Here is a 14833-nt window from a genome sequence, read left to right as displayed (position 1 = left end):
CTTTGAAGAATGTTCTTTTTTTCCCCTATACAATGAAAGTGGATGGTGACCAAGGGCTAGATTTTCGGGGAATAATCTCTTCTGTTTCTCACACAAAGCTATCGATTGGCTCCAGAACACTTATAATATACATTGTAAAAAAATATCCCGTTAAATGTATGGTAAAAAAACCAAAAACATATATTGTGAGATAATGTACATATACCTACTTTAGCTACCGAAATCTGCCTTTTTACCTTAAAAAGTTCAGATAACCACCACAATAATACAGGTGGCACTGTTTGTAAAGCACAATACTCGTATATAGACGATGCACTGGGTCATACACATAAACACAAAACACCATCATGACATTAAAATAATGCAATAAACATTAAATAACATAAAATTTAACACAAACACTAATGTACATTACTGATAGCAAAAATTTGAAGAAACAATTATTTATTAAAATGGAATATGTGATGTCTAACGCAGGGAATTCTGGGAATGTCTTTTTCGTTTTTACTTTTAATGAATTGCACAGTATTTTACAGTAAAAATTACATAATGTGCTGTTAAACCATTTAGGGCCCTTTTACAATCTAAGTGCATGGTCTGAAGCACATGACACAGGTGCACTTAGGATGTGTCTGAGTCCGCTTTTGCTAGTTTAACTAGCTAGTTTTACACCCTCAACCTGACGAGTCCGTTTAAATACATGTGTGTATTGCCACGATTGGTTAAATAATTAGCCAATTTAATTTGCGATACTGCAAATAGGTAATTCTGATACATGCAATGACTATCCATTATGACATGTAGCATTTTTATCTTTATGTTCACAATAATAATCTTACATTGTAATCCTTTTATTTAAAATTTTTGGCATGTTTGTGTGCTGCTGCGTGTCCCTGTGTGTGTAATACACAGAGTGTTTGCGTGCTGTGCACCCGCCTATAGGCGCATATTACTAATAGCCCTTTAAATAACAAAAAATACTGCGCTATAGACTTTAGACCAGGTTTCTGTTGGTCAATGGCGGGTGTATGATAGGGTTCTTATAGTATTTACAGTATTTTATTTTATTTTTTTACAGTTTAAAAAACAATGGCACAAGTCATGTAGTAGACTATTTTTTTTTTTAAATCTTTTTTGAGCTTGACAGTCCTTGGTCACCATCCACTTTCATTGTAAGAAAAAGAGCTGCTGGAACATGTTACAAAAGTCCTTTTTGTATTCCCATGAATAAAAGAAAGTCATAAATGAAAAGGGTGAGTAAATCATAACAGAATATTCATGCTTGGAGCACTAACCCTTTAAATCTTTGAGTAAAGTTGATATAAAGTGCAACTGTCTAAAATGAAGTAAAACCGGCACCCTGTAATGATGATGTTACCCTTCTATAAAAAGGGCAGAGAAGGAATTGACTCAACAATCTATGAATACCATCAGTCATCTTTTGGCTATACCGAAAGCCTTTGTGTAGAAGCTGCTGAGACTTTGAAATGGCTTTTGCGGTTTGGCCCATTAACTTGGATTAGAGGATTCAGAGGAAACGGCTGGTAAATTTTGATGTCCTGAGGGAAGCGCGCAGCACAATGCCGGCCCAAAAAGATGATCTGTAGGTGCAAATAACCCCTGTTAGACCGAGAGTCCTTTATGGTTTCTTGCAGGTTTATGAGAAGCTATTTAAATTCATAGAATGTCTACTTGGATCCTTTGATGTATGAATCCAATTAGTCAAATGAATGCAGAAACCATGACATGCTCTGTGTGGGGTCAAATGTCAACAGGCATTTAATCAAAACATTATTCAAAGTGACTCATTATGATGTCAAGACTACACAATTAATGTGTTAGAGCAACTTGTTAAGCCTTTTTGGGGACAATTATTGCTTTGTTAATCAAAACTAAATTGCAGGGAAATTATGACTGAACTGCAAGTGTAATACATGTTTTAAAATAGGGCTACACAATTTTGGAAAAACATGAAATTGGGATATTTTTTCTGATACAAAATTAAATTGTGATTTAAAATGGTGATTCGAAATATTAGTAAATGTAGTAAACTAAATAAAGGATATATTCAGTGTAAAAAAAAAAAATAATAAAAAATAATAATAATAATAACAAAATTTGTTGTAGTTGTAAAATTACAATACTTAAATTTAAGGCTGTCTTGATTTCTTAATTTTCAAACGTTAGACCATCAAGATTTTATTTTGGACCAAGGAACCTCTATTTTGTTGACCACAGTTGGCTTATAAATGCTTCTCATTATAATTTTGGGAAGATGTTTGGCATATATTGTGTTCCCAAATGCTCATTATGAGCGACCCAAATTCAGAGCAGATGCAGAGATGAGAAACATGCAGAGTATATATTTATTTTTTATAAATTTTAGCGGCATCTAGTGGTGAGCACATAGAGAAGCTACGGTGGCTGACACAGGACAACGATGTTGTCGTCTGAGACAGCAGAGAATAGCTAGTGCTCTGTAGAGAAGTTTGTCCATTTAGGGCTACTGTAGAAACATGGCGGCCCAAAATGGTGACTTTACTCTAAGGGGACCCGCGGTGTATGTAGATAGAAATGGCTCATTCTAGGGTAATAAAAACATAACGGTACATTATGTAAGGGTTTTATACACCACTGAAAACAGAGATATGTATATTATATAGTATTTCTGTCAATAGATCCTAATATTACACACTGCACCTTTAAATCGCAGCCTTTGCGATTTGATAATCTATTAACATTTTTCCAACGTCCTGGTTTTTGCACGGGCAAGAGGCACTCATATAAAATATGAAAATCTAATTATTAATTTAAGTTTTCTTTTTTAACATGCTGTTATAATAATGCATGCTTTGAGAATCTCAATAGTTGATCTTTTGTTCCCTTTAGGTTGTGAACTATCTGTTGAAAAAGTTGGAGCTGGATTACCACAGACACAACAAAAGCGAGAACTACAGTTGTGGAACACGCCGGAAGCTGTCTACAGCCTTGGCCCTGATTGGAAACCCACAGATCCTTCTCCTGGTGAGCGAAAAACACAAATCATCCTGCTAAACTGAGACTATTAGTTACCATTTAATAATCTGTACAGCTACACTATAAATCACTATATTGCATGTTGTCTTGAGTGTTGGCTCCGAGGGGTTTGAATGGGTAAAATGTTGCACGCTCATTACAAACACCTCTAAAATGCGTCGGTGTGCTGTTTGGCCAAAGTCTCATAGCACATCAATTATTCTTAAGTTATTCTAAACTTGGCTTGTTCGATACTGTACTAAATTTTGGCTTGATGCATTGCACGATTGCATTTACCTGGGGAGTGTGTGGGAATTGCATTGGGTTTTTCGGTTTCTGTGTAAACTCACAGAAACATCCCACATGTTTCTTAAATGTCTCCTCTAACCTTTCAGGATGAACCCAGCTCTGGAATGGACCCACGTTCCAAACGACACCTTTGGAAGATCATCTCTGAGCAAGTGATGGGCAAATGTGCTGTGGTCCTGACATCACACAGGTAATGATTGCTCTTGACTGACACTGCATCAGTTCCTCCAAACAAATGGGTGGTAGTAATGACACATTTAGCCTGGGGTTTTCAAGCTTTTTGATGCCAATGACATCCAAATATGACAATCCACTTTCAAATATAAGGGAGATCTTTTGTAAATGATAAAGGCAGCTACATATTTTCATGTATACGAATTTATTTGTATTGAGAAAAATATTAAGCATAATATTACAACGACAATAATTGGCCTTTACATTGTCATTATACTAAGCAACCCTCTATTAGAATTAGATGTTTGAACTAAAATATTTTATATTCTTGATATCCATGTTTACCACAATAAATATCATTACAAAGTAGCTTTACAGACAATTTTGCCTATGTTCACCCAAAAATGAAAATTCTGTAATTAATTACTCACCCTCATGTCGTTTCAAACCCGTAAGACTTTCGTTCATCTTCGGAACACAAATGAAGATATTTTTGATGAAATCTGAGAGCTTTCTGACCCCTCCATAGACAGCAATTTAATTACCAATTTCAAGCCCCAGAAAGGTATTAAAGACATGTGACTCCAGTGGTTCAACCTTAATGTTATGGAGCGACGAGAATACTTTTTGTGTGCAAAAAACAAACAAAAAGTGGGCCGGCCCGTTGCTACTTAACTATATATGAAGAATGAAGAATATTACATTTACGTAGCCTAGTTTATCCTTCCGTTCTGAAAGCACAGACGAATCGCCCGTGCGGCCCACTTGAGGGGAAAAACTCAAATCTATTTTGCCTGATCAGTCTCACTGGTGTAAAAGCGCTCGTCAATGTCAAAATGTTTGAGATATCCAATCAAATCAAAGGAGGCGGGATTTATTGTACACAGAAACCGAGCAGCTTGAATGCGAGCCGAGGTAAGATAAAATGCTGAACTTAACGAGTCAATACAGCAATATTTCCCGACTGTTTACGATTGAAAAAAATGTTAAACAATACACATTAATTTCCAGGGATGCAAACTACTGCTGACCTTTTCGAATTTCTCAGATTGTAATGCAATTTACGTTATTCGTCACACAATGCACAAGCAACATTAACGCAGCAGTTTTCATCATCAGAGTGAATGTTTGTGTATCTGTTTCCAGGCTTTCTTCAGTAATATCACAGTCATTTGAAAATGATTCATAAAACTCAAAATATTATTTTCACTAAAACATGGTAAAACTGGCAACTTTCATATTCAAATATACGTCCCGTGAAGGAACGTGTCATTTACTAAAATAAATATAGGCTATAATTTGCTAGTTAGTTCACATGCATTATTTTACACACTAGCAATAACAGTTTTAAATAATTAAGACTTTTAATAATTAAGACTAATGTTTTTGAAAGGAGAAGGCTGAATTTATTTGATTAAAAATGCAGTAAAAACACAATATTAAGAAATATTAATACAATTTCTAATAGCTGTTGTGAATATATAATAAAATTGTTTTTTTTTCCTGTGATCAAAGCTGAATTTATCATACTCCAGTCTTCGTTGTCACATGATCCTGCAGAAATCATTCTCATATGCTGTATTTTTCATTAAAAAAACTTCAGGACCAATATAATTTTTAAACTTGAATTTTTAAACAATTAGAGCTCTATTTCCATAAAATGACAGATGTCAAGCTCCTGAAAGGACAAATACTATAACCACTAGAAAGGCACCATAAAATAGTCCACATTCTGCACTACATACTAAGTCTTAGACCATAGCATTGCTTTATATGGACTGATTTTATGGTAGGTATTGAACTTTAGTGATATTAAACTTCACTGTATGGAAAAGATTTCAAAATGTGTAAAAAAAAAAAAAAAAAAATCTAAATTATTTATTAATTGCCATGTGCATGTCATAACATTGGAAAGACCAATTATAACAAAGAAGTATGCCAGTCATTCATTAATGTTAATGATGAGCATTTCAATAAATAAAAAAAAATAGCATTTATATTTCTGTATAAATAGCATCTATATTTTTATGTTAGTAAGTGGTGTTTAAAATTGCTCTGTGCATAATGAGCTAGTGAGTTTATGGTGAGATGAAAAACTTTTCTTCAAAAGCAAAATTAATTTCCTATTATCACTGTAAAGCTGCTTTTAAGCAAGCTGTGTTGTAAAAAGCGCTGTAGAAATGAAGGTGACTTGACATGTTAAGGACAGGTTTTTATGGGCCGCTTTGTGCCAGAAAGTCAAGGGCCACTTTTTTGCCCCAGTCCGCCCCTGGGGTGAGTAATTAATGACAGAATTTTTATTTTTGGGTGAACTAACCCTTTAAAATATACATTTGTACTGTATTCAATATGGCAATATACATGGAAATAAATATTGATGTATAGTTTGTTAGGATAGGACAATATTTGGCTGAGACAACTATCTGAAAATCTGAGGGTGCAAAAAAATCTAAATATTGAGAAAATTGACTTTAAAGTTGTTAAAGTCCTTAGCAATGCATATTACTACTAATACATTTTTTATATATTTACAGTAGGAAAAGTTTAAGACAAACGTTGAATGTTGGTTTCACTAAGCATTGCCTGAAACTGAAGTGATAGTATACACTGAGATACTATGTATTTCTTATGCTGCTTTTGATCTTTCAGCAAAGTGCATTTTTCTACAGAAAGTTTTTGCCAATTTTGATGGGTTTGAGAGAGTTGACAAGGGAGTTTCAGCAATATGTCTTTGTGTCCTACAGTATGGAGGAGTGTGAGGCTCTTTGCACCCGTCTGGCTATAATGGTAAAAGGACAGTTCAGATGTCTCGGCTCCCTACAGCACATCAAGAACAGGTCAGTGGTTTATCTTTCTGTGCCCTGTGTTTTCTCCTACCAATTATTTTTTTCCACGTCTCCTTTTATTTTCCACACTCTAGAGCCTGATATCTCCTGCAGACACTTCATCATTTTTTTTCCTGGTGATAAAATAATCTGTGTTTATCTGACAGGTTTGGCAAAGGATTCACGGTGAAGATGTACTTAGCTGGAGCCTCCTGCGATGTAGATATGATCAGTAACTTCATGCAGCAGAATTTCCCCAGCACGTTCCTGAAGGTGAGAGAAAAAAAGCATCATAATGACGTTTTTCTTTAATACTGTCTGTTTTAAGACAACACATTTTTGGGGGATATTTTCTGGGATATTTCCTACATTTAAATGAATTGATCACTTTTATTTCTGGAGTCATACCATGAGGAATCACATTCACATTCATTTTTTTTTTAGATAAGAGATGATTGTTCTATGAAAACATATTGTGAAAGTTTCAAATCTACTTCTCCAGTGAAAGCGAGTATTTATTAAAAGAGGCCCTATTATGCCCAAATACAAAGTCTTGATTGTATTTTTGAGGTCTTCTAGTAAAGGTTTTCATGCTTGAATGTTCAAAAAACACATTATTTTTCACATATTTTACATTGTTGCAGGCAGCACCTCTCTTCCCAGTCTGTCAGTAATGCTCTGGGGTGTGTTTCCCGTAGAACGACCAAACTTGACCACTATAGCTAGAAACTAGTCTCAACTGAAACATTTGAACCACGTTGCTTTAACAATCTGTCGATCTATGATGTCGATAATGATGATACATGCAGGTGGTGGAGTAAAAACTGCTAATTTTTTTATTCTAGTTTTATTCTAGCAATTAATGTTTCATATTATTATAGTTATTTTACAGAAAGCCGTTCATTTTTTAATCATGTTTACATGCAGTATTTGACACACTTCAGCAGCTTTCTCCACTTAACTTTTTTCTGACATGATAATGTAACGAACTGAGGACTATTTCACTGTTTTTGTTCCCTTTCGTTTTGCTTTATTTGATGTTTGATTCACTGTGGGTTCCCTCTGCGTCATACCTTGTTCCTTTACACATTTATGTATGTGCACACTCCTCAAAAAAGGCGCTGATTGTTGACACGCTAAAATATTGGGTATACATAACCGTGGGAACATATTTTATCAGGGGGTGCTGGGGGTGGGGCATGATGTTGCAGGGCGGTGCCACAGGCCAACTCCGCCCCCTGGTTTTCCTATGGGGTTTTTCAATATACAAGTAAAATAATGCCTGTGGTAAGCATAACTTGACGATACTGATGTTTTGTTCTACAACGTAAATTACACACACCCATAGCAAAACACGCATTTTGAAGCAGTTTTTAATATGTAACTAGATAAAGCAGTTTGGAGTGTGTGCAGTTTACATTGTAGAACAAAACATCAAAGTATCGTCAAGTTAGGTTTAGCAGAGGCTTTAGATTGAAAAACCCCATTATTAAAACAACATTATTTCAAGTTATCTTAAATTCCAATGCAGTGAAACAGCCCTAGCTCCGTATATATACTATATATTTAAATGGGACAAAAGATATACAATGTACTGAATATTAGCTTGCTTATTGTGCCCAAGAGCACAATCTATTTAAGTCCACATGTCATTTAAACAAGAAACTATGCTTCTTACCACAACCCAAGAACTGTAGATCCAGCCATGCAAGTTTGCAATGCTGTTTGCGAATGTTCGTTGGTACTATGGTTTCGGGAAACGGCAAAATCGTTCAACTACGTTTGTAACGATGGGACTTGCAACCATATTTGGCTAACGATGCTTGTGGGAAATGCACCCTTATTTAGTTCCTGTCTCTAAGAAGCCCCTCCTTCCGAAAAGCGCAGTGTGCTCTGATTGGTCGTGCTGGATCAGCGTGTTAAGATTGGTCAACCGTTTGTAGTGTTTTCCGGAAATCTCACACCCCTTATCATAGCCGCAAGTTTCAACACACTACTAACTAGGGCTGCGCAATATATCAAAATTATCGAAATATCGCAAATGTACATATCGCAGCATATCTGAGTGATTTTAATAGGCTACTTCAACATTGTGAAAAGTGTACATTTTAGGTTGATGCATATAGCAGATAATAGACTGTGAAGGATATCAGTTGGGGAAAGAAATAGATTTTACACACTTAAAGTAATATCGTATCGCATATCGAATATCGCATTATTTAACAAGGATATCGCGTATAGATTTTTTCTTCAATATCGCACAGCCCTACAACGCAGCTCAACCAGGCATATGATTTGAGCGGAAATTATTTAACTGAGAAATACAACGATGTGTATATTCCCGGAAGAAAACTGAAGGCTATAATCAAGGCTTGTCAGTGAGTTTAGAAACAGTGTTTGCTGATATAGAGAATAACTCCATTTGGAGTGGACTTTGTGCTTTGTAACTTTGAGGACCTTTTTTTTGGCTGAAACAACAACATTACACATTTAAGAAAAACCCCAAAACGAAATAGATTTTAGCTATGAAATCAGCCTGTTCTGCACTCCTACTACTTTTTACGTCAGATGAATACATTTAAACATATGACAGCCCACATGCAATTTTTGAAGATTTAAATTTACAGTATATTGGACTTGACAGCAATGCACTGTATCTCATTTCACATGTAAATAGGGTGTTTACATAGAAGTCTAGAAGGCACAGCAGCAAAACAAAAACAGCATGGGTCAGAGAGAGGGTGGAAATTGTCATAAAAATTTAATTATGCCTGTTCTGGAGACAAAGAAAATTATGAAATATAAATCTTTGATGTGAAGTGTATTTTTTTATATAGTTGTCTAAGTTAACGTTATCCATCTTCTGTCCATAAAGGATCATCACTCGAATATGGTGGAGTACCATGTGCCTGTTGCTCAAGGTGGTGTGGCTTCAATCTTTGGCCTGTTAGAGTCCAATAAGGCTGTACTGCAAATTCAACACTTTTCAGTCAGCCAGACCACTCTGGATGAGGTAAGATGCATAAGCTCTCCTACCCAACATTATTTATTTTCCCTCATGCTTTGTGTTTCTTTGAAACACAAAGGGATTTTTTTTTTAAGAAGAAACATTTTCACACATCTCTTTTCTATAAAACTACAGTCCATAGTGATTTGTCAACTCATAAAAGTAGTCCTTAAACCAGTTTTATCATTTTTTAGATTTGTGTTAATATTTTCTGTTTTCGTTTTAATTTCAGTTAAAGTCTTAGTAATTTGTTGTTGTTTTTTAAGATTTTATTAAATATCTATATAGAGTTTTGTAGATTTTAAGTTTTTTTTTTGTACATGAAGTTAAACTGAATGACAGTATGAGATGGTGCCCTTTTTATATTTCACTTGATACATTAACATTTTTTTATTTACAGTAACATTTTTAATAGTGTTACTTTAGTTTCATTTATAATAATAACCCTGCCTTACACTAGTCATTCAACAGCATATGAATAAGTAATGAGTAAATAATGACAAAATGTTCAGTTGTGAAGGTGATGATGGTGGAAATAGAGAAAAATAAAAAAGAGAGACAAAGGTGGTGATGTAGAAACTAAATGATCGTCTTGACTTGTCTCCTTAGGTTTTCATTAACTTTGCCATGGCGAAAACGGACACAAACGCACAGGAAATCAATGAAGGATCGGACATTGACAGTCTAGACTCGTACAATGCTTTGGACTGATGAAATACTTGCACATTATGATACTAAACGAACCTCAAAGAATAAATGTATTTAATGCATAGGAAATCTTTTATAGACTATATCATATTTTGGGTTTGTGATTTTTGATGAAAGGCAAAAAAGATGTATGTTGTATTGACAAATGAAGTCGCCAAATACCTTACGGATAATTATTGAAGATTATTATGAAAAAATATGTGTATTCACCTTCTTTCTACTCCTCCAAATATGGGTTAAAATATTAAAGGACTTTTTTTTGTTATTTGTATCACCTTCGAGGTTGAATATGCAGAAAGTCTACATTAGTTTACATAGTTTGATGCAAATTCAGTAGTCTGTCATTTGTCCTCAAACAAATTTGCTGCTGCTTATCAAAGGAAATTAAGTCATTTATTTACTAAATTGTTTGACATTTTACTAGCTCTACCAGATATATATTATATATATTTTAATCAAAAAATAAGTAATTTACATGAACAGCCAACAATGTGTTACTCAATTCAGAATTAAATATGTATGCAGAGTGAAGAGTCCATCCTGTTAAACTGCTGGCTGCATCAATGCAACTCTTGTCTAGGGTTCATATAAATCACAAAGACCTTTTTGGCTCAGAGATATAAATGATTTTTCAATGTCTGCACATCTTCACTCTCATTAATATTTTCTCTGAAGGCACATCTCTTGTGCAAGAATGTACTGAATATTTCATCGGCCCTTTCCTCTGTCTGCTTCAAGGCACAGTTCCTCTTTTAAAAATGTACCAAGCTTATTTTTACATTAAAGCTATTTTTCAAATGCAGTTGTTGAGCGTTTGTCTTATTGAATGCAGTGCAATTGGTTCTTTATGTCATGAGTTGAGGTATGCAATTTCTTTGCATAGAATATTGAGCACTGTGGAAGTGATGAACTATCCAATGTTCATTTGAACTGCATTTCAGGCATGTTTTCGTTTTCCTCTTTACATATGGAAACACAGGTGTAGTGGGACACTTTCTGATAAATTGTCACCGGTGTCATTTTAAAATATTTCAAATGACTTAACCCCTTTCAAATGACTTACAGATGGATTTTTAAAAGCAAATTTACAAAACATATTAACCTTATAGACTGAACTATATACACTGTAGGTATACACCGATCAGGCATCGGTGACCACTGACAGGTGGAATACATTAGGCCGCAAGTGAACATTTTGTGTTAGAAGCAGGAAAAATGGGCAAGCGTAAGGATTTGAGCGAGTTTGACAAGGGCCAAATTGTAATGGCAAGACGACTGGGTCAGAGCATCTCCAAAACTGCAGCTCCAGTATCTATAGTGGTAGTGGTCAGTATCTATCAAAAGTGGTCCAAGGAAGGAACAGTGGTGAACTGGTGACAAGGTCAGGGTCAAGGCTCACTGTCAAGGTTCACTGTCAAGGTCAAGGCTCACTGATGCACGTGGGGGAGCGAAGGCTGGCACGTGTGGTCCGATCAAACAGACAAGCTACTGTAGCTCAAATTGCTCAAAAATTTAATGCTGGTTCTGATAGAAATGTGTCAGAATACACAGTGCATCGCAGTTTGTTGCGTATGGGCAGTGGTTAAAGTGGGATTTGGCAGGTGGGGGAACCCTCAATTTTGTGTAGGTGAAACGGAAAAATTACTCACCGTGGGACAACATTTTGAGCATCGTGGTATAGCAATACTTTTTGGGACAAGAGTGTCACTGGCACCAAGTATCACAATACTTATTTACTTTATATTTGAATTGATTTATTTTGGTCCATCTACATCTACACTGATATGATGATGATACTATGTTAAAATAATATGGAACACAACCTTGTTTTTCACATTGTAAATTCAAACATAAAAAGAGGAAGTATAAAAATTCTTAACATTTAACACACCAAAATGGCTGAAGACACAACTAAAATAGAAATAAATCACAGTCTAAAAAGACCTATTGCAGTCTCAATGTCAAAATGCAGAATCAAAAGTTTTGCTGTATCATAAAACATAAGAAACAACAACAAAACAACAACAATGTATGATGGTCCAAATATTGTCTCACATCCAGCGAAAATAGCTCCCATATTGACTGGAACTGTGATTTGTACTTCACTGCAACCAGGCCATGATTAAGAACATGCGGGCCCTGAGGCAATAACAAACCCAAGGGCCCCCATAGCTGATCTTGGTGCCACAACGTTTTCTACCACAGAATTTTTTTTTTCACTAAATCGTCAAAGCACAGAGATACAATGAGTATATAATGTCTGAATATTCAATTTTAATATTAAGTAGGCCTATAAATATTCCAAGCTGCAACACATTAACATCATAACTCCATTATATGAGGTCAAAGCAAACATGTTTCCAGAAACAGTCGCCTAACAACTTTTGAGTATAAAACTGCCTTAAGGAATTTTAAAACCGGTGAGGTCCCAAATTCAAGCTATTTAGGGGGGTTTGGGGGGCATGGTCCCCCAAGAAAATTTGTATTTCTCTGATTTACATATGTGCATTTTAAGGTGTTTGAATGCTAAAAAATAAATAAATAATAATAAATAGCTTTTATCTTGTCACACCTGTTCTCTCCTCATTTCATCACTCTCTCATTTCCATCACTCTTTCTTTTTCTCTCAGTCTCCTTCTCGTCATGTCTCTTCCCATCCTATCTGAGCTCTGACTAGTCTCTTCATTTTCGCCTCAGAGAAGAAAGTAAACATAGGGTCAACTGATATTTTTAGCCTATATTTTATTAATTCACCGAAGGCTCCGAACGCTAGGTAAATACATTTAATAAATTAATTCACAATATGTACACACACATTCATTATTCTATGCTAATCTGGTTTAAATTATTTTACAACATATATTATATAGCTACACCTCTGAAAAATACCGGTGAGCTGACTACGGCATGATTACAGTCGTGTAGGCCAGTGTTTCCCAACCTTTTTTCGGTCATGGCACCCTTTGAAAATGTTCTCCATTCTGTGGCACCCCCTCGCATACGCTACGCTAGGGGTGTAACGGTACAGATTGCTCACGGTTCGGTTTGTATCACAGTTTTAGGTTCACGGTTTCGGTACGGTTCAGTATTTGCTATGTTCAGGGAAAAAAGAACTACTGTCAAATAAAAATAAAGAAAATAATAAGAAAAAATAATTTAAATACAAGCAGCAGCACAAATAGATACTATTGAGCAAAGATACTAAAATAAACTATGCTTTTCAGGTTTTTCAGGTACGTCTAACATTAGATTTCAGGTACAGAAATTTATCAAATGTAAAATAACATTGCAAATAACAAATAACATATTTGAGTGTATAAATTAAAGATTAATCCTATTAAACTTACAAAAGCTATTCAATCAAGAGCAGTGAGTGATGTCCTTGTCTTTTGTTGTTTGACATTAAACAGACAGCAGTAAATGCTACTGCCCCTTTAAGATATGTGTTGTCTTTCTCGATTATATTAAGTTTACCTAAGGCATGTCTGCTAGAATACTCATCAAGATGGACATGTTGACATACTTTTTGTGTGAGTTTGCCCGTTCAAGAGCAAGACTTGAAAGATAACTCAATATTTGCGCGCTGTGAGACGTGTGCGCGCTTTCGGATGAGTGCACAGAGACAAATTTTCTCACAGCACGCGAGACTTCTCATTCGCGTCTTCTGGCACTACACCCGGGTGATGACGGCGAAAACGACTGGTCATATTCAAACATACGGCAGCACTCGCATGCATTGAACAAAGTTTACAAAGAGAGAATTATTTGAAAAAATTGAAAGCAGCACCCCGGTTGGGAAACACTTCACTTTATATGGTCGGACTTGGAGCTATTCAGTCTGGTTAAGCTAGTTTCGCCACAGAGCCTTTACTATACACATGATGTTGCGCTTGTATTCAAACGGATACAGCGACTGCCTGGCGAAAGCGCCGAACGAGTTTGTCAGCGCTGTGCGTGAAACAAATGAAACAGTTCATACTTGAAACAGTTGAGTCTATTAAGTTATTAATTTATCCGAGGTGCCGGGACGCAGTTCCGGACCGTTCCGGCCAACTTAACCCCTGCATATGGGGCTGCATAGCCGCAGACCAGTCAGGGTGCCCAGGTTGACCCCTGTCCACCGCCGAAAGCATAATCTTGTGAGTTTAAGAACTGGACCACAAAGCAATAGAAGAAGGTGGCCTGGTCTGATGAATCAAGTTTTCCTTTACATCATGTGGATGCGTCGCTTACCTTGGGAACTCACCAGGATGCACCATGGGAAGAAGGCAAGCTGGCGGAAACCTTGGGTCCTGCCATCCATGTGGATGTTACTTGAACACGTACCACCTACCGCATTGTTGCAGACCATGTCATCCTTTCATGGAAACGGTATTCCCTGGTGGCTGTGGCATCTTTCAGCAGGATAATACACACTGCCACAAAGCAAAAAATGGTTCAAGAATGGTTTGAGGAGCACAACAACGAGTTTGAGGTGTTGACTTGGCCTCTAAATCCCAGATCTCAATCCAATCGAGCATCTGTGGGATGTGCTGAACAAACAGGACTTAAAGGATCTGCTGCTAACATCTTGGTACAAGATACCATGCCTCTACGGGTCAGGGCTGTTTTGGCAGTAAAAGGGGATCAACACAATATTAGGAAGGTGGTCATAATGTTATGCAATAATCAAATTTAAATGGAAGTCACAAACTACCTATGAGATTTAAGTCTCAAGAACGTTCTCAGGGAAACGTTTTTTTTTGTGTAAAATATATTTACGTCTATTTCTTAAGAATAATATAATTATTATTTC

The 14833-nt window shown here is 35.9% G+C and overlaps 1 protein-coding gene across 1 annotated transcript in view; it reads left to right on the top strand.

Annotated features, from left to right (window-relative positions):
- Positions 1–10839, top strand: part of abca12 (ATP-binding cassette, sub-family A (ABC1), member 12) — a gene marked incomplete at its 5' end in the record, with an annotated part of 49234 nt that extends 38395 nt beyond the window's left edge. Inside the window, 6 exons of the mRNA XM_079821328.1 lie at positions 2890–3024; positions 3411–3514; positions 6243–6335; positions 6491–6596; positions 9199–9336; positions 9940–10839. Of these exons, the coding sequence (XP_079677454.1) occupies positions 2890–3024; positions 3411–3514; positions 6243–6335; positions 6491–6596; positions 9199–9336; positions 9940–10041 (678 nt within the window). The 3' untranslated portion in view covers positions 10042–10839. The remainder of the gene's footprint in view (positions 1–2889; positions 3025–3410; positions 3515–6242; positions 6336–6490; positions 6597–9198; positions 9337–9939) is intronic.
- Between the last annotated feature and the right edge of the window lie 3994 nt (positions 10840–14833).

Source organism: Gobio gobio (genome assembly GCF_949357685.1).
Source record: "Gobio gobio genome assembly, chromosome: 7".
Classification (NCBI taxonomy): domain Eukaryota; kingdom Metazoa; phylum Chordata; class Actinopteri; order Cypriniformes; family Gobionidae; genus Gobio; species Gobio gobio.
The sequence above is the reverse complement of the archived record's forward strand: the minus strand, read 5'-3'. Positions and strand labels throughout refer to the sequence as shown.